The sequence below is a fragment of the Mauremys mutica genome, chromosome 10 (genome assembly GCF_020497125.1).
Source record: "Mauremys mutica isolate MM-2020 ecotype Southern chromosome 10, ASM2049712v1, whole genome shotgun sequence".
In the NCBI taxonomy this organism is placed as follows: domain Eukaryota; kingdom Metazoa; phylum Chordata; order Testudines; family Geoemydidae; genus Mauremys; species Mauremys mutica.
The window spans coordinates 64,059,404-64,080,297 of NC_059081.1; the positions used below are offsets into that span (position 1 = coordinate 64,059,404).

Consider the following 20,894-nt stretch of genomic DNA (forward strand, 5'->3'; position numbering starts at 1 on the left):
GTCAGAACTGCACCTGATAGCAAGTTTTTGAAGGATTAGGCCCTGAGCTTGAATAGATAAGTCAGTAGGACTTTCAAGAGTTACTTAGCTCTTCAGACTAATATTGGACTGTTTGCAAGCAAGAAGGTGCAGCGGTATGTTCTGAACAAATGTTAAAGGTATTCCAGTTACCTGACCTCAGTGTCACGTGGTGTCGTTTCCCCTCTGCGGCTCTTAGGATGAAAGCACTCCCATAAGCACCCACAGGCTGGCACTGACGATGCTGATCAAAATAGTGAAATCCCTGGGCTGTGCTTATGGCTGCGGAGAAGGACACCGAGGGCTCTCTGGAGATCGTCTGAGACACCAGGTATTCCAGGAGAATGTAAGAGAACTAAAGCAGATTCCAGTTCTCCCCAACCCCTTCTTTCTGAAATGAGTCTGCTGATGTTGAGAAGCCCCCACTCTCCCCCTCCACACAACTTCCTTTATATTCGTCATTAAATGCTGGCCCCCATCTCAGCTGCACCTACTGAGCGCTGCAGCTGAGCCAAGGGGAGACAATGGCCGCTTAAGCCATCTTTGTCCCTTTCAAATTCTTGGCCCTGCTAGGGGCGTGTCTCGGGCCCAACAAGACAATTTAGAACAGCCCCAGGGGCTTCTCTGCCATGCAGATTTGCAAAGCCCTAGCGTGGACATACTGCACTAGCACGAGTCACTTTTGTACACTGGTGCAGCATGGCTACACTGGGGAGGTTTATAGTGGTGACTATATCAGTTTGGTTCCATGGATACAAAAATCTGTAAGTGTAGACAAGCCCTGCGTTACCGTCTAGTGGTCTTGAATGTCTGCTTATGGGCTGCTCCAGCAACCCTGAATAGCCAGGGTGCACTGTGCTCCAAACATGCTCCCATGCTGCAGTCTGTGCAGGAGGGCAGCAAAAGACCCCCCTCCTCCATCATGAGGTAGCTTTACCTAGTTTTCTGGCCCTTTGATACCATGCAAGAAGCATAAAGAGCCCAGAATTGCTCAGTTATTGCTGTGATTGCATCCCAGAGAATTAAAATCCAGGTATAGGGGATTTCAATGGGAACACAGTGCCCAGTGTCCTGCCAAACAGGTGCATTTTAAAGGCCCAGTCTCGCAAACACTTTTTACTGACCATCATGCATGCTACAATGAGCATTCCCATTGGCTTCGTTAGCGAGTGTAGACTGTGCCTGCGAAAATGGAGGTGGAGGTGGGATTGAGACCTGGCTAAAAATAACGCCTAGAGTGGCGGATTTTATATGATCTCCCCCTCCCCCCTCTTACTGTCTCAGTTAGTTAAAAAAATGACAGTAGACGTGCATGCAGCATGTTGTATTTTGATACTGAGCCTTGAATTCAAAGCGTTTAGCTGTAGATCCTGAACCTCTGAGTGATATGAGCTCAAGGCTAGAGCTGAGCGAATAATTGATTTTTTGGATTGGTGGCCAAACCGAAAAACGTGGAAAAAAAATCTGTTTGTTTCGAACCAAAATTGATTTTTTTTTTCTTGCCAAAATGAAAAGCTGAAAATTTTTATTTGGGTTGAATGAAACATTTCAAATATCAAATCAAAATGACATTTTCAAAATTGTTTCAACATTTCCAAAATAATTTTGTCAGCTGAAACAGTTTGCCAAATTTGTGAATAGTTTCAGAACCCCCCAAAATGCATTTTCCAGTACATTTTATATTTGCTGCAAAGAAAAAAAAAATTGCCCAGCTCTAGTCAAGATCAGGATCAGTTAAACTTCTCAAAGTGTTTGATTACATTATAAAATGCAGATGTATTTCTGTTTCCTTCAGTTTACTTTGTAGTTTGTTTGCATGCTTTTAGTTCTGATGAATGTTTCCTTGCCATTTACTAAGCATTTTTACCAGTTCTGAGAGACTGATCCATGCTGTAAATCCCGAGAATAAGGGCTAGAACTTTAAAAGATAGGACTCCTGAAGGTACTGGTTGCTGATTCTTATCCTGGCTTTTGTCAGCGTGTTGAATCAGACCTTCCTATCTAAGTACCTATCTGACCTCATCACCATAGAAGCTGTGCGCTTCCTAGTCCTCGCGACTCCCATGAGTCAGGGAAGTATTGCCCCTATTTAACAGACACACAAAGACTAAGGTCCAGATTTTTAAAGGTATTTAGGTATTGCTGCGCTCAAGGTTGCAACGCCTAAGTCTCATTTTCAAAAGCAATTTAGGCACTTAAGAACCTAAATCCCTTTGGAAAATAAGCTTTAGGCTCCTAAATAAGTTAAGCATTGCAACACTGAGCAAAGCAATGCCTAAAGACATTTTAAAAATTAAGGCCTAACTGACATGCCCAGTTTTACACAGAAAGTCTGTGGCTGAGCCAGGGATGGAACACAGAGCGCCTAAGTAGCAGGTCATGTGTTTAAAATTCTCCTTTGCATTCCCCTGATTCCAAAGCTGCTCTGTGCAGGCTGGTCTCACTGCTCTGGTTTGGACAGTTAAAAAATTGCTTTAATTTATGCTGGGCTGTAATGGCCTCAAGAGGCCGAAGACACAAGTGAGGATTGGTGTGGCATAGGCAAGGGTGGCTCAAAGTTTTTTGCCGCCGCAAGCACGGCAGTCAGGTGGCCTTTGGCGGCGTTTCTGCAGGTGATCTGCTGGTCTGCAGGTGATCTGCCAAAGCTGCGGGACCGGCGGACCTCCCACAGGCATGCCGCCGAAGTCTGCCTGACTGCCGCCCTCACGGCGACCGGCACACCGCCGCCCCCCCGGCTTGCTGCCCCAGGCAGGGTCGGCTCTAGCTTTTTTGCCGCACCAAGCACGGCAGTCAGGTAGCCTTTGGAGGCTTGCCTGCGGGAGGTGCCCGGTCCCACGGATTCGGCAATGCACCTGCAGGAGGTCTGCCGGTCCTGCGGCTTCGGTGTACCCGCCGCCGAATTGCCGCCGAATCCACGGGACCGGGGACCTCCCGCAGGCAAGCCACCAAAGGCTGCCTGACTGCCGCCCTCGCAGGGACCGGCAGTGCCCCCGCGGCTTGCCGCCCCAGGCACATGTTTGGAGCGCTGGTGCCTGGAGCCGCCGCTGGCCCCAGGCACACCCTTGCTGCGCTGGTGCCTGGAGCTGCCCCATGGCATAGGGACATCTTAGCAGTGCTTCCTTGTCCAAACTATACTAGCAGCAGGAACGAGGAGTTACGTCAGAGTCCCTAAAACAGATCTACACTGATTTGCAGTAGTGTGATCCTCAGACTGGCTTCTATAGCTTTAAATTCAGATTATGCTGACAGTGCAATGCAAAGCAGCTGCACCACATTAGAGGATTCAGCTAGTTGTTTTCCTGGAGACAAAAATTATAATTAATTTTGTTTTAAACTGAAAGCACAAAATAGTCATCAGGCAATTCCAAATGTCTGTGTGCTGAGGGTTTTTTTTTTCCCCCTTTTTAAATCCTAATTCACCAGTTCTCCTATTTCACTGTAATTTGCACCACTGTTTTCCTGTCTATATAAACATCCAGAGTCAGGGATGTGAAACTAAAAAAAAAAAATAGAAAATAATTTATTTTCATATAGTGCCTTTCTGCACAAGCTTCCTCAAAATCCTTTCCAAAGCAGCGAGGAAGATACTAGTCATGACTGTGTAGGCAAACATAACATCCATGATGCAGTCAGCAATACTTCACAGTATACTCTTGAGCATTAGAGGCCTGATCCAAAGACTATTAAAGTTAATGGGAGCCTTTCCCTTGGGCTGATCAGTTTGTTTCAGGGGGAATTGGATCAGGCCTTAGGGCTGTCAAACTCACTCTTTGGAGAGGGCCAAATTCTGGTACCAGAGAGACAGGACCACAATGCTAGTGTCATGTGCAGCCATCACTGGGTGGCAGAGAACCCAGTGATGGTAACGGGAGGTTTGCACAAAGAGCAAGGGTCCAGAATGGCCTGGTATGTAGCAACCAAGCTATTACTTAGTAAAATTACCATTAAGTTTTGCATCGTTTAAGCCCTGATCCAGCAAAACACTTAGGAACATGCTTGAATTTAAGCATGTGAAGAGGCCCGTTAGCCTCAGTGGGACATGCTTAATGTTCAGCGTGTGCCTAAGTGCCTTGCAGATCTGGGGTCTTTATGGAAAGAGATTTGTAGTGCATTTTTGGGATGACTGCTGTTTCTGCTGTTTGTTTATTTGGCCAGGCTGTTTTGAATGCACCACTCTGGTAATTGCATGCACAATTGTGCATCTAAGTTATTAGAAAATCACAGTATTACCATTGGGCTTCAGAACCAACACCACCCTGTGAGGAAACAGACAATTCACCCATCTCTTGGAGATGATATTTCAGGCTTTTTATTACCTCACTGCATTGGGTCACACCTAAATAGTTAACTTTGCAATAAAGAGTCAACACTGAATTATTTTTGTAAATAAAAGTTTGCATTTGCAGCATCTGAATTGGTCACTGGAGTCAGATAAACACATGAACAGGGTTGGATCTGGGCTATAGGCTCAAAATCTGACATCCCTACACCACAGTCTGTTTTATCAACGTTTATACCGTAAGTGTTGGCCAGGGTAATTGGGTTCCTACTCATTTCACCAGCAGTGAAATTTTAACTTCCATATGGAGGACTGCAAGAGGAGGGCAGAAGTGACCTTGATTTAACATCTTCTCCAAAAGATGATGTGGTGTAATGGCTCCTATTACTGAATTGCATGGTTGGCATTAGCTGAAAGCCCATATCTTGTTGTGGTATTTGAACCTTTTGATTAGTAGGTGAGATTACTTATAACAACGCAGCACTGGTGAAACAAGGGCAGAAATGGACCTGAAAGACCCTGCAACTGTCACCAAAATTCAAGCAGATACTTCTCATTTTTGTAATATCTTCACAGGCTCAGAATTGCCTTACAAAGCTGTACAAGCTGGATAAAATGCAGTTCCGGCAGACCATGAGGGACTATGTGAACAGGGATTCCCTCAATAATGTAGTGGATTTCCTTCACGCTTTGCTAGGATTCTGCATGGAGCCGGTCACTGACAGTAAGTACAGCTGGCATCACAAGCCCCAGTCACATTTTCATCGATGACACTACCATAGGGGATGCTGGCTGCCATTTTCAAAAAGTCGCAGTGAATTTCTAAAGGCAAAATGTAGCCCTATAAATTCTTTTATTTCCAGTACAATTGGAATTAGAGAAGCATATGTGCTCTCTCTTTTAATGCATCCTACCTGTTTGTTTATGGCTTTGTGAAAGAAAATTTTCTCTCAACTATGCCTCAAGCATGAGGTTTTCTGCTTAATAACATGACCAAATGCCAGCTGGAGTGGACTGTGCATTCTATGTTTATTCTGAATGGAGATATAATTGAGCATTAAATCTCTCTGCAGAGCCTAAGGTGAAGCAGCAAATAGCTAAACTGATCATGTAAACAAGTATAGGAGCATTCAGATTTATGTGCATACAGCGTAAGTCCATTTTTTTTAAGTTAGGCAAACAGTTCTATGTACTATTATGATGATGGTACATGTACATTGGTCATTGCATGCATAAGTAGCTAATTGTGGGCATTTGGAATATAGGAATTGCCATATCAAAACACACAAGTAGTTCATCTCCTTGTCTATGATTCCAGTCACTTCAGAGAAAGGTGCAAGAAACACCATAGTGGGCAACTGTGAAATAACCAGCCCACAGGGCAAGTTTCTTCTTAACACCCATCAGCTACACATTGGCGTATCCCTTCAAGGGATAAGCCCTCTCTTGTGAATGTTTTTGCCCTGTCTAAGGAACTGTGGATGTTTTCGTTATCTATATAAATGTTTAATCTGTTGTTTGAATTATTCTGAGATCTTGGCCTCCATTGTACCTTGTGGGAGCAGTTTCATTGGTTAAAAAGAATTTCCTTTCATCAGTTTTAAATTGCTTTTCAATTTAGTTGAGTGCCCCCTTGTTCTGTGTTATCTGAGTGGGGAAACAGGGATGCCTGAATTGCCTTTCCTATTCCATTTGTTATTTTGTAACCCTCTGTTTTAGAGAGGCGATAAAGGGAGAGGATAAACAGTTTTGATCATTTCAATCTCTCTTCAAATGGCAGATTTTTCTATCCCTCTTCTTATTTGTGCCACTTATATCTGCTGTGTTGTTTATGAGGTAGGGTCACAAAAATTGAACATATGATTTTGGATGATTTATGTCTTTTAATACATTTAAAAAGTAATTATGTATTTAATCTGTAATTTGTTAACACATCTCAGACGAGCTGTGTGGTTTATTGTGCTTGCATTTTGCAGACAAGGCTGGATTTGGAAATAACTTCACCACAGTGGACAACAAGTCTACAGCCCAAAGTGTGGAAGGTATTATTGTCGGCGCCATGTTCAAGTCACTGATCACTCGCTGCGCTTCCACTACGCATGAACTGCATAGCCCTGAAAACCTGGTGAGGATTTAGGTGCAGGTTTTACAAGTTGAATTTCCTCTCTCCCTCATAAAGCAGCTGGGCTTGAAAATCAGAGCTCGATTCAATGAGACTTTATTGGCATAGCTAGCTAGACAAGTTTAAGAAAAAGACATATCCTTCAGGTGTTCGTCAGGGGCAAATCTGACCCAGCCAGTATAGGGTCATACACTTTGTTTGGTCTTTGATCCCCTGTGTTTTCAAATGGGGACTCCATTTGTTTAATTGTGAATTTGACATTAATGAAAAGGAAAGACTAGTAGCACTAAACTGGAGCCAGGAATAATGGGCTAGATCCCCACCTGGGGTAAATCAGAGTAGTTCCATTGCCTTCAGTGGAGATATGCCGGTTTACATGAGCTGGATGTGACCCCGTTCTGGTAGGTGCTGTGCAAGCTTCCTGAGTACAGTCCTACTAAGGTAACTCAGTCCTAACCTGCAGTACCTCTGTATTTCTCTCTTGGAACTCTCTTAGCACAGGCTGCCAATCGTACTGAACTAATGTTTAGCTTTGGGAAGAGGGCAGACATCTACTAGGGGCTCAATTAGGACCAACGGCTATACTTTTGCTTGAGAAGATGTATGCCTTTCCAGAGGTGAAGAGGTAGGTAGTTGAGACCCCAATTCAGGAAGGTATGTAAGCACATGTCTAACTTCAAACATGTGAGTAGACTGCATAGTGCCTACTACACACTCTGTAAAGATGGTGGGCTAATGTGACAAGGCTACGTCTGGGATTTTCCTATTGTGGGACGACTTGCCTGCTTAAAGATGGGCATGTGCGTAAGTATCTTGTGGAATCAGGAGCTCAGTCAGGGCACCAGCTAGTCCGTCAACTAATCTGATGTTTGTAGAGGACTGGCCACAGTTCCACAGCTGGGATTTTCAGAATAGACTGAGGGCTCTCAAGAAAGCTCCTGAAACAGAAGTTGGGTCCTTTGGAAGGTTCTCTCCTTCAGAACTAGGGCTGCCCTTTCCATACCAACTCCTCCCAGAGACTACAGTTATGCATGCAAATGTACTGAAGTGAAAAACAAAAAGCTAATTGTGGGAGTTAGACTGGTGAATGTATGAGTCATTCCTCTCCATTGTCATAATGTAATCCATTCAAATAATTAAGAAAAAATCTGAGATGCTGCATTTTTCAATAGGATTTTTCATGCCTTTTAAGATTATGGGTTAGATGAATGGGTAAAAAAGGCTTCAAATCATCTTCACAGCTCCCAGATCCTCTGATCCAGAAGCCCTGGCATAATTTAAAACAGCCTTTGTCCAGTACAGTATATGCATTGATGTGAGGGTCAGCTGCAAACTTGCCTTAGTTAAATTATTTCTTCGCAGCCCCCTGCTCCACCTTTAATAATGATGTTAATTTAAAAACTAGTCATATACACCATCAAGCAGATCACTAACTCATAGATTACATTATCAAAAGAGTTTGCCACAGATAGTTACAGAGTCTCTTAGCTGGCTCCTGGATTGACTTTCCTCTTACAAAGAGAAACATTTGACCTTAATGAGAAAACATAAACCTGTAAGTAAAGAGCCGCTCAGACAACAGCTGACACAATTATTGAGATATGCAGTTCTTCATGATCTAGTGCATCACCCTGGCTGTATACAAAAGGAATATATGTTTCCCTCCCTGCTTGTATGCAAACTGAGTAACACAGCTCTCTCTCTCTCCTTTGTTATTCAGGGATTGTACTGTGACATCCGGCAATTGGTCCAGTTTATCAAGGAGGCTCATGGGAATGTTTTTAGAAGGGTGGCACTGAGTGCCCTTTTGGACAGTGCTGAAAAGTTAATTCCGGGGAAGAAAACAGACGAAACAACCGAGCAGGATCTGAAACCCCCGGGGAGCAAAAAGTTTGTGTCTGGGAGAGATTTGTGTCTGAATGATTTATATACTGTTGTATAATTTATTATGCTGAACACTGTAGTAAGAGGACCTGAAACATAAGGCCTTGTGTCAGAGGCCTGGTATGAGGCTTGAGGCCTGGGCTAAAGTAATGGTCAGAACTTTGCTTTATATTACCAAGTTAAGTTGTGAGCAAGAGGCAGGCCCTGCTCACAGAATTTGGCAAGCATAGTGTTGATATTTTAAAAACACATATTCCTAAGAGGTGCTGGGCAAAAAACATGCAAGCACATTCCAGAAGGGAGGTACCAGAACACCCTGATAAACAAATTCCCCAAAGATAACAGGAACATGTTGACCCATTTTAAGGATAAGGTCAGGATGACAGCATGATGAATAGAGATGTTTTGATCGAACCTACAAGGCAATGGGTGGCACCCAGTATGTCAGAGGGTGGCACCCTGATAAGTCAAGAGTGATACATAACTTGTTGTGTTTTGGTGTATAAAGATGTATCTCAGAGACAATATCTTTGTCTGGCCTAGGGGATAGTGGAAAGTCTCAACACTAACTGAGACGGTCCATTGTCACGAGCATACAAATGTTAGTGTACCAGTAACCATTGAGTTGGGGCATTAGCACCGTGCTTTGTCGGCAATAAACCTGACCAAGTGCCTTTGCACCTTAATGAATTTTGTGGTCAGTGGGCGGTTTGCTCGAGTTCTACTGTGCCAGCTGTCTGCGCAGAGCTGGGACAGCACACACGGAGAACACACGCACGCAGCAAACATCTGACGACAAACACAGATGTAGGAAAGTACAAGGGGTTGTTTGTTTTCATCTTGTTAGCACATGTCCGCTCCTGATGTACAGGACTTGAGTGTGGCAGTGACAGAAGCCACACTTAAAATTTAATAAAGTGAGGCAGCTGTGGAAGTAGCCATGAAAAAAGTGGATCAGAAATAACTGGTACAAAGGAAGTAAGATAGCAAAGCAGCGGAAATTCAGGGGGAAGGAAGAGGAGAGAAACAGGAGAAAGAAAGAGGAGGGATGGAGGTTGAGTGTGAAGGGATAATTGCAACCCCCACCCCCAACATCATGTGGACATGGCCTAGTATTAGCATCAGTACCTTGAGGTGCTGAGAGCTGTTGGTCTGAATGCCTATACTCAGGTGTAGGGAGCATGATACAAAAGAAACCTAGGTTGCTTTATTAATTTAATATGCTGTCTTGGGATGTGTTGCATTTAAGTGTGAGACAAAAGAATAAGTATGGATCAAAAAGGGAGCTTCAAACGGAACTAAATGAATTAGTCTCATGTAAACTGGCAGCATCAGATTTGTTGCATGATTTTCTTGGTCTCAGAGACACACAGACGACACTGGCCAAGATTGCCAAAAGTATGTGGTCAATGCTTTCTGATAATCTGCCTTCTTTAAGGCACCTCAGATTGAGCACCCACAAAATGAGGCTCCCAACATTGCTAGTAGCTTTTGAAAATCTTGGCTAGAGCCCTGTGTGTGACTAGCATAGAGCCCTGCAGCGGAACTGGAATCCCGCAGGTTCTGCTGAACCCACTGCCATAACAGCAGGAGTGGGGTTTTTAAAAAAGTCCTGTGCAAGTCTCTAATCTTGGCCTTAGTTCCCCATCCCAATACATTTTTGATGATGATATGTGCATAGGCAGGCCAGTTGCTGTAATGGGGGCACACATTTAAATTTGTTTTTCAGAAGTGCTGGATTCAGTGATCAGGGAACAATGTTGATTATATGAGAAGCAAGATATGCCATCTGTTAACTTTATTTGACTGTCTGTATTGTCTGCATAGATCCGAGGTGGGAAGTGTTGTTATTGATAAAGGCCAGGCATCATCTGCCCCTGATGAATGTCGTAGTTACATCTCCAGCCGTCCTCAGCAGACCCCAGAGCAGTAAGTAAATATTTAGTAGTTTGAATGTGTTGTACCAGAGAATTCCCCACTGTGGAAGTAGCAATCAGCTGTTCATTTAGGGTTCTTCTCTGCCAGCAATACAAGAAATGTACTGAGCATTTGTTTAGCTGATGCTGAACTTACAGGTTATGTCCAACAAATGCCCACCTTCCGTACCACCAAAAGGACAACAGGGCATAAACTTGATTTCAGAGGAAGATAAATTAAAGCTGGCACCACAGGCCATCGCAAAATGGGGCAGCACAAAATGAAATTGCAACAAAATTTGCCAATGCATTTTTAACAATGACAGAGCAATAAATAGAACATTTATTCTCATCATCAGAGCAATTCCCTGTTCGTGCGTCCATGCTCCAAACATGAGGCCAGGTAGCTCTCAACGTTCTACGCTGTTGCTCCCACAGGAAATGTGAAAACTACACTGGTGGGATAACTACATGCCCCTTAATTCATTCAATGGTTGGTTCATTTCTCACCCACGGGACCCTGGGGTTGTTGCACTTGCCTTATCAGCAGAGCTGCACCTCCAGCTTTCTGATTATTATTTTTGTATTTGTATTGGGGCAATGCCTAGAGGCCCCAGTTCTAGACTGGGGACCCATTGTGTTAGGTGCCGTATGCATACAGAATGGAAAGATGATCTCTGCCCAAGGAACTTACAGTCTAACAATAAGTAACAATTCTCAAAAAAACCCTCCAGCTTTAGCATCTTCCTCTTCTTTGTTTTTCCCTTTTTTGAGTCAGACTGATTTTATTCTTTTGTCCCCCTAAATGAACTGAATATTCATAGAAATAGAGGGCTGGAAGGGACATCTAGTCCATCCCCCTGCCAAGTAACCTAGGCCATCCCTGACAGGTGTTTGTCTAACTTGTTCTTAAAAACCTCCAGTGACAGGCATGCCACAACCTCCCTTGGAAGGCTGTGTCACTACTTAGCTATCCTTACAATTAGAAAGTTTTTCCTTGTATCTAACCTAAATCTTCCTTGCTACAGATCTTCTCTAACCTTAAATGGACATAGAGATGAATTGATCACAGTTTTCTTTATAACAGCCTTAACATATTCGAAGACTGTTGTTATTAATTCTGTAATTAAATTAAACTTAGTTATTTACTGCTGCCTCTTGCATTATCTGTCATATTTTTCCAGTTTTCTTTTTTTGGTGGAAACTTCCTTGGCTTTTTTAGTCATCAGTAGTGAAGATGGGTGTCTTTAGAGAAGACAGCAGTAGTTCCCTGTATCTGTTCTTCTTTGAAGACCTAACAGATCTGATTTCAGTGGAAGCTGTTCATATCCTGTGGTGGGACAGTAGGCCCCAGCTGGGGTATTTCTCTCTCTCTCTCTCAATCTTTCCTCCTCATCCTGATCTACTTGAATCTGCAGAGAATAATCTCTTTTGCCAAGGAAATGATTGTATAATCACAAATGCAACATTATGACTTCATTGCAAGATCAAGAGGGAGAAGATGGATTGTGCAGGAGCCCAGAAGTTACTCAGAGTTTCTGTAGCAAAAGAAGATTTGTTGAGATAAAGGCTAAACCCTAAACTTATGAAAAAGAGGTTGGCTTTGAAATCTGAATGTTGTAGTTAGCTCTTTTGCCCAGCCTTTTTATGTCTCTCAAATCTGTATTCTCTTCGAGTGGAGATAGATTTGCCAATTAAAATCCAGAATACAGAAAAGAGGAAAGTCCAGAAAGGCTTGTTTTATGCTGAACTGAATATGAAACTTTCTGAAACTTTCCTTTGATGATGCGATTGTAAAGAGAACAGAAAATTTGAATCTCCTGAGAAAAATTAGAATTAGCCATTCTGCTCACAGTCCTGCCACAGAACTTTGAGGTCTCAGGTATGCAGCAGAATATGGTGTCACTATTCTAAAAGATCACTAAGAATTGTGATTTCATATAGCTACACACAGTATTGAAATGATTCTTTTGATATACAAACACTTTGTAAGGGACGCAGCCTTGAAAAGCATTAGTCCGGTACATTAGTGGTCACTTTGACCAGATAGAGGATGATTCTTTAGCACAGCGGTTCTCAAACTTTAGCAACCCAAAGACCCCATTATGATTTAAAATTTTACGCTGACCCCCAAACCCCCAGCTCAGCCCCAGACCCTGCGCCTACTCCATCCCTTCCCCCAAGGCCCCGCCCCCGCTCTACCCCTGCCCCTCCTCTTCCCCGCCTCTTTCCGCCCCTCCGCTGAGAGCATCCCATCCCCGCTCATCCCCCTCCTTCCCAGTGCCTCCTGCACGCTGCTGAACAGCTGTTCCCCGGCATGCCGGAGGGACTGGGAGGGAGGGAGAGGAGTTGATCAGCAGGGCCAGTGGCCCTGGGCATGACTCGCGGACTCCCTGGAGTACCAGATCCACAGACCCTAGTGTGAGAAACGCTGCTTTAGCATAATGACAGAAAAACAGAATGACTTTTTAGACTGTGAACTCTCCAGGGTAAAATTTGTCTTCATTGTGCAATATTGAGAACATTGTCTAGCTTAACAAATTACATCAAGAAGAATAAGTTTAAATTCTTAGAGTAACATATGCCAAGGAACAAAGAGAGGTTAGAAGAGGGGAAACTTGTTCAAATGTACTTAGCAGCATACAAACCACAGTGAGGTATTATTAACCCTATGTTGTGTTCTCTCGCAGCGATGAGCAAATGCAAGGGGCGGTTCTGGGACGCAAAGACTTCTGGCGAAAGATGTTCAAGTCGCAGAGTGCAGCAAGTGATACCAGCAGCCAGTCAGAGCAGGACACGTCGGAGTGCACCACTGCTCACTCTGGAACGACCACTGACAGGCGCTCTCGCTCCCGCTCCCGACGGATCTCGCTCCGAAAGAAACTCAAACTCCCCATAGGTAAATGTATGTCCCTTTATATTATATATATGTACTGCATGTGCAGATAGAATAGATCTGTTCTGTGCGTGTGTTGGATACTGTATAGCAAAGACACGTAGTGTCTGAGTGCCTTACAATCTTTAATATATTTATTCTCACAACACGCCTTGTGAGGTAGGGAAGTGCTATTTTCTCCATTTTACAAATGAAGAAGTGAGACAGAGAGAGAGACTAAGTGATTTGCCCAAGGTCACACAGCAAGTCTATTGCAGAGCAGGGACTTTAACCTGGGGTTCCCAAGTCCTAGACTGGAGCCCTCATCATTGGACCATCCTTCCTTTCTCTCCGAGAAGCTTTCCAAGCAGACTTCAATAAGAAAGGAAGAATAAATATTATTTATCCTTTCTCACTGACCCATGTTGATTTTCAACTTTTACAATCCTAAAACTCAGCCTCGCATGTTATTAATTCAACTATGATCTTTGATGCATGTAGCATGAACATGCCTCATCCTTTACCCTTTTCTCATGTCATGGTATGACTGTTTCAGTGCTATAGAGAAATATGCCTGTATTGCTGATGTATTCAGCTTGGAGCAATTGCAGAATTGTCCTGACTGGCTTTATCTGCATCAGGGAACTGGCTGAAACGCTCTTCCCTCTCTGGGCTGGCCGACGGGGTGGAAGACCTCCTGGATATCAGCTCTGTAGACCGTCTGTCTTTCATCAGGCAAAGTTCCAAGGTAAATGTGTCATTTCAGATTAGTAGGGAGGATAAAGGGATAGGGTCTGGCTACTTCATAGATCACTTCTAGCTCCCAGAGAAAATACTATGATCAGCATGGATATTGCAGCTGATGGGACCCAGGGACAAAACCCTCAGGAGCTGGAGCTTTCGCTAGAGTGCCCACAGTGGTGCAACTCCTCACCTGCAAAGGCTAGGAGGAGTCTGTCTTTCCATATTTGGGAGCATATACTTCCCAGCATCCAGCATAACACCTTGACTGGAGGAGGTCTGCAGGAAGGTGCGGATGGGGGTGGGGGAAAGAGAAATCCTTCCTCTGGCCCATGGAATTGTAGCACAGCTGCTCCTTGGAAGCTGTTCCAGACAAAAGTCAGGAGTAGTCTCTTTGGTCCTAGCATTCCCCAACTCCAGCCCTCACAGAAGTGAAAGGCCAGAGAGTCCGTTCAGTGGTGGGTCTGTTACCCATGCTCCTCCCTGCCCTGCGTGCTTTCATGCAGAGATCCAGTGGAACTGCACTTGCACACCCCTGTGCAGACCTCCCAAATCCTGCTTCTCCCCAAAGTCCAGCATAACCACACCATGGGGGAGGCAGCAGGGTTTGTCCCTGCAGCATAGTGTAAGACAGATCCTCCCTCAAGGAAAGAGGTTGAAAATGGCAGGTGACTTTTTCCCTTCCCTTGAGAGGAGGGAGGAGCAGAGTGGAGATGGTCCATAAGTGGACAGAAATGATTCTCCTTCTGTATTTTTCTGAGCAGCACCCAGTGCTGTAGTATGGGACACACTAGAAATACACTGGAGAGGAGCTTTGGAAGCAGTCAGTCTTTGGAAAGATTAGGGAACAGCTGAAAGACATAGTTTTGTGAGGATGCATGTGATTTGAGAGGCTGAGAGGTAAACAATGAGTCATGAGGCAGTGATGAGGTAATAGAATAAGGATGGCAGTAAAATGATGTTATCATAGCAGTGAGGGGCGGGGGATGTGCGTCTAAGCAACAGAACAGAAAAGGAAGAGTGTAATGAGTGGTATCTAGCAGCATCTCAAGACTTCCTTCTGGGGAAGTGAAGAAAACTGGGTTAAATATGCTCCATGTTTCATTCTTGTTATACGCTGTCTAGAGATTTGTCATTGTGCCTTCTTTGGTCCTCCATATGAACAGTGTCACAGGAATGAAGTGTCAGTGTAATTAACATTTCATTTCTCCTGCTCGTTCTTTTCACTCAGGGAGTTATCTGGGTCCTCTGAATATACTTAATGTACTTTACTAGTTGGTCATGCTGCTTTTTCCTTACTTATATCTGTATGAACCCCTGTGAAAGAAGGGGAATGGCTACCTTGCCAAATTACAGAATACTTAATACCCTCACCTGGTGCATATGGGCACAGTTCCTGTTCTGTTGCTATAATAATGTACCACACTACTACCTGTTCTTAAGTACTGCATTGCTATGGCAAAGTTGGTAGAGAAATCATAACACATCAGAACATGAGTCTTGTCTCCTCATTTGTGCAGGTGAAATTCACTAGTGCAGTGAAGCTGTCCGAAGGTGGACCAGGAAGTGGCCTGGAGAATGGGCGAGATGAAGAGGAGAATTTCTTCAAGCGTCTTGGTAAATGGCGCATCTGCCGAAGATACCCATCCAAGCTTCATCACACAGAAGAAAAAGATGGTTAGAAATCAGGGTTTTCTTTTTCTTTCTTTCTTTCTTTCTTTTATCCCTTCCCCACTCCGTACTTTCTCCATGGTTTTTGTATCCATTCTGTTCTTCTCCAACTTTTCATTCGTTGTAACCATTTTCTTTCTCTTCCTTCTTTCTTTCATTTTGATTAAAAAAAAAAACCTCTAGCAAATGTGGAGAATGTGGAAATAAAAAAAAACAACCAAATTTGTCCAAATAAATTAAGCTAATGTAACATTTGGACTTTCAAAAATAAAGTGAAATTAAATCAAATCAGCACACTTGAAAAATTTATATTTACTTCAAAACAATGATTCAGTCTAAAAGATGCTCCATCAGTTCTTTTTCCAATTAGTGACCATATGACAGTTTTTTAGAAAAATTCAGCACCGATGAAATGGAAAACCCTGTACAAACCTTGTTTTAATTATCTCTTTTCTTCTGTGTTTGCATGTCTAATGTCTGCATACCATTCGTTAAAGAGAAGCTGTCCTTTTTCTCAACAAAAGAAATAATTATAATAATATTTGATCGTAATGCCATTTTTTTAAAAGCAGTGATGTTTGTTTGAAAAGTGCCTTTATTAAGAGGATATTATATTTTCAAGTATCATACAGCCATCCAAACTCAGCTCAGAAACCTAATACTTGTTACCAAGGAGACATTGGATCTTGACATTCTATTATTTTTGTTTTAAAAAAACACATAGTTTGATCCTCCCACCTCCCCCCCATTGCTTCTGCTATTTTTATAGTATATTACATTCCCTGACATTACATTTTACATGATCTGACATTACACCATGGCTGTATATGCTCATTTTGCCATCATATGACACAGGAATCACATAGTCGGGGATACCAATAGCAGCCAAGTACGAGTGTGCTTCCCAATGTTAGCTTCATACAGAAAGTGATAAGGCCTGATTTTTTGATCTCACTAACACAACTGAAGTGTCCCTGATTTACAGGGAGCTACCATGCTCCTAATTAACACCAGTGTAAATAAGATCAGAATCAGGCCCATAGTCTTGTCATCAAAGATGTCACACTTGATATGAATAATATCTGTGCATCTCCACTGAAAAGATAAGTCGTTAAGAAAGTATCGATGTTCAAACAGGCCACATTCTAAGGATGACACACAGCTTCAGTCCATGGGCCAGAACTTCAGCTGATGTAAACTGATGTAGCTCCCTTGAGCTGGCATTTCCCCAGCTGAAGATTCAGATCATGCGAGGGCACAGTTCCCAGTTACACCAATGGGTGTCACACAACCAGCAGAAGAGGTGTAAATAGCCTGTTTTTACATACATTTCAAAATGTGGGCTGTCAGTGGTAGAGTGGAGTCCCTTTTGATCAACTGTTTCTAGTACATGTTGATTGATTTCTTGTACAGCATGACTTTTATCAACATACCACATGCCTCAGTATTGTCGTGGCTTTTCTTTTCAGAACTGATAGATGCACCCTTATATGAGCTATCAGATCATAATATGCCTGGCATGTTCCCATGTAGTATGGGGGTGTATAAATGGGGTTGTTTTTGTAGTGCATGTGCAGTTGCATTAACTCTAGGCCAGACAAAGGCCCCTGATGCAGTTGCCCTGCCCAGTTCTCCAGTACACAAAGGCTTCAGTGCCAGCCCAATCTGCAACCTCAGCATTGCACCCTCATGGGAAATACTCTGGCATGCTCAGGCTGGTGTGGTGGCTTCTCTGTCACCCTCACCTTGGCCCCCAGGGTTGGGGGCATGACCAAAGAAAAGAGCCTGGATGAAGAGCTGCTTCATTCAGCTCATCTCTGGCTGCCATAATGGCACAACATGGAGCAGCCCTGAAACGACACTGAATTGTACTTTGGGACTAACCCAGCACCCACAGCCCTAGGATTGGGAGGGGGCATGTAAAGGTGGTTCACAGCTATCTTTGTACCCACTTCACCACATACTGCACTGTCACTAAAAAAGTCATCCCTGTAGAGTCTGGCCCTAAGAGCCTCAGGACCAGTCCTTTGCCCAAAGCTCAGATGCAGCTGTACCCATCTGCAAAATAACATACTGCCCATCACTTACATTTCACTAGCATATTTTTGTCTTGTTTGCTTTTATCTATACTTGCAGCTTTTCAACACCTACCTCTTCCCAGCTATTAACCTCAGATAGGCTTGTCTGAGCAAAATCTGGCCAAAAAATGCCCAGAAAGAGGCTAAGCCAGCATGATGTTCTCCACATTTATCATAAAATGCAAAGAGCCTTTCTTTATTCTCAGCTTGGAGTGACATCCAGAGAGCTCCCCTGTTACTCTTTCGCACTATTAATTTGATATTGCAAACTAAGGGCATAAGGCTAGGAGCTAGAGATACGAATGCAATTAACTATTCAACATCTGATGCTTCTCACAAATGTCCAGACTGGAAATCTAACCCTGATCTTGCACATCCAAAATTCCCATTGAATTTAAGTCTCCAACATTTCATGCACAGAATGTTAAGTATGGATGCAAGTCAAAAATAAAGTTTGTTTATTCTGTGTTACGTTATATAATAGTGTATGCTACGTGTAACATATGCATTTGTTCTGCTAGGATGTCACACTGGTTATTACCTATGTGAACTTTGAACTATCTAAAGTATTTCAGCACTTTGTGATTAATACGTTATGTTATGTAGCTACTTTTATTTTGAAAAATCGGGACATCTGTTTCACCTGCCCAAGAGCAAAGTACGTTAATATTTATTTGTCTGTATGTAAGTGGAGTTAAGTGGGCCATGCCTGGCTTTTAAACACAATGTCTGCATTAGAAATGCATAATAACTGAGGGGCATGAGAGTTAAGAAAAGGTCCTTATGGAAAAAAACCAAACAGGTAAATCAACCAGTGATGTTCATGAGTGTAGTTCGTCACCTGTGAGTTTCTGAAAATCAAGGGAGCTTAAAGACTTTTTTTAAAATCTCTAGTTTGAAAGGTAAATTGTGAAAGTCAAGGGAGCATGTAATCATATCAGAAAGGAATTTTTATACACGAGATGTAGCTCAGCAAAATGTTTACATACACGTTTGTGTGTGTGTGTGTGTAAATATATATATAATTTTTACATATATGTGTGTGTATTATATAAAATTACCCCAGTCTTGCAAGTTACTGTGCATGGGCAGACCTCCTGCAACCATATGCAATACCTTACAGCATCAAGGCCTATGTGAGTGTATATAATGTGCGTGTAGACACATATATAATAATTCTGTATAGTGCACACACGCCGTATAGTATATTTTGTGCTTCAGATGTCAATTTCTGAATTCATGATTTCATTTGAACATGAGGCTGAATTATCATGACATTTATCAGGTCTGAGTTAATCATATTCTATGCAAGGCCTTTTGGGGCATGAGTGTTAATAAACATCAAAAAAGTAATAGAAAGATCAAAATATATACAGGGATGAAAACTTTCCTTTGCATTCATAATTTCCATTGAGATCAATGGAAGTTATATTTTTAAGAGGGGAGAACAAAAGGCTTGTTAGACTGGATAGGTGCTATTAAATCATGAAGAACCTGATGGCTGGATGGACCTGGGAACGTGGTTTTGGTCAATGTTGCTGTCCTTTCTCCTTTTCAGCATTCTTGATGCTGTGCTGTGACATCATTCTGCTCATGCTTTCTCCATGTAGTGCCTCATTCTGTCTTTGTTTTAAAAATATGACAACTGAGTAAAACCAGGACAGAAAAACAAACACGCATTACAGTGAACAGAAACAAAAAATCTATTAAACCGGGAGTCATTCTGTCAAGTTGTTTACAAGCTGTTGCTTTCATCATCATTTGTCATCTAGGTCATTGGGAGTTCTATGTATTTCAAATACATGTATGCATTATACAGTTCATCATTTATTTAAAAGGCCTTTTACCTATTATCAGAATACAGCTAAACAGGCAAACAGCAATTCAAGAAGGTTGTTAATAAATTGGAGAGGGCTCAGAGAAGAGCCATGAGAATGATTAAAGGATTAGAAAACGTGTTATAATGACAGATTCAAGGAGCTCTATCTATTTAGTTTAACAAAGAGAAGGTTAAGGGGTGACTTGATTACCATCTATAAGTACCTACATGGGGAACAAATATTTAATAATGGACTCTTCAGTCTAACAGAGAAAGTATAACATGATCCAATGACTGGAAGTTGAAGCTAAACAAATTCAGACTGGAAATAAGATGTAAATTTTTAATGGTGAGAGTAATTAACTATTGAAACAACTTATCAAGTGTTGTGGTAGGTTCTCCATCACTGATCGTTTTTTAAATTAAGATTGGATGTTTTTCTAAAATGTGCTCTAGGAATTATTTTGGGGAAATTCTATGGCCTGTGTCACATTAGATGATCAAAGTGGTCCATTCTAGCCTTAGAGCAAAAAAAAAAAATTGATGTGCATAGCACCCACCAGGCCTGCACAGAGAAGAGTTCTTGCGTACATCCAGCAAACAGGAATGAAAAATATAGAACTCCCTAAACAGCTGAAGCTCTCTCATTAGGATAGGCAATGATTTCCATTAACTGAGCCAGATCCTCAGCTAGTCTAAATCAAAGTAACTCCATTGAAGCCAACGGAGATATGCCCATTTACAACACCTGCCCCATTGGCTATTGCTATCTTGTCCTCCATTGATGGTGGAGAGGAACCAGTTTCTGGATTATTAACAACAAGGACTGGTCATGCTCTCATTGAAGTGAATGATAAAATTCTCGTTCACTTCAGTGGGAGCAGGATCCAGCCCCAGAACAGTATGTTAGGTGATCAGGAAAATATAAAGAACCAAAAACAGAATGGTGGCTCGTGCCCCGCTCTTCTTTCTCTTTTTTTCCTTCCTATGCTATATCAGAATGCAGCCTATAGTTAAGACTGCAGGCCCAAAAGTCAAGGATGGGATCCTCACCACAGCCTGGCCCCTTTATGCCAGGTAAAGAAGGACCCTCAAAGCCCTGTTTGTGTCGGCGGGGGGAGGGAGATTTCTCCCTGTGCAGGCCATGAGCTAGTCATAAGGTTGTCTCTCCAGGGCCTCCTCACAAACCCCAGAAAAGGAGCAGGGCTGGGGATGGAAGGCACAAGACAGGGACGGGACCACAATATGCAGAACATTGTAGATTCCGTTCATCATTGCCACCCATACAGAAAACCAGGGTGGACACAACAATTGAGACAGGGCCCCAGAGGTATCTAAATTATGCTGGTGGCTGTGGCTCAGCCCCAAATTAGGAGGGCACAGAAGTGGCTTAAAGCATCCTTGGCTGTGCCCTCCACCAGGGCAGTGAGTTTCTGTGCTGTACGTCTTAGAGGTGCAGCACAGCTTCTGACACCGAGAGATTGGTTAGAC

The 20,894-nt window shown here is 42.8% G+C and overlaps 1 protein-coding gene across 2 annotated transcripts in view; it reads left to right on the forward strand.

Annotated features, from left to right (window-relative positions):
- The window catches only part of UNC80 (unc-80 homolog, NALCN channel complex subunit), a 190,179-nt gene that overhangs the window by 45,307 nt on the left and 123,978 nt on the right, over positions 1–20,894 (forward strand). For both annotated transcript variants that reach the window (XM_045032267.1, XM_045032269.1), the window contains exons 14-21: positions 218–364; positions 4,874–5,021; positions 6,274–6,422; positions 8,140–8,309; positions 10,131–10,232; positions 12,910–13,118; positions 13,736–13,842; positions 15,356–15,452. In XM_045032267.1, coding sequence (XP_044888202.1) covers positions 218–364; positions 4,874–5,021; positions 6,274–6,422; positions 8,140–8,309; positions 10,131–10,232; positions 12,910–13,118; positions 13,736–13,842; positions 15,356–15,452 — 1,129 coding nt within the window. The remainder of the gene's footprint in view (positions 1–217; positions 365–4,873; positions 5,022–6,273; positions 6,423–8,139; positions 8,310–10,130; positions 10,233–12,909; positions 13,119–13,735; positions 13,843–15,355; positions 15,453–20,894) is intronic.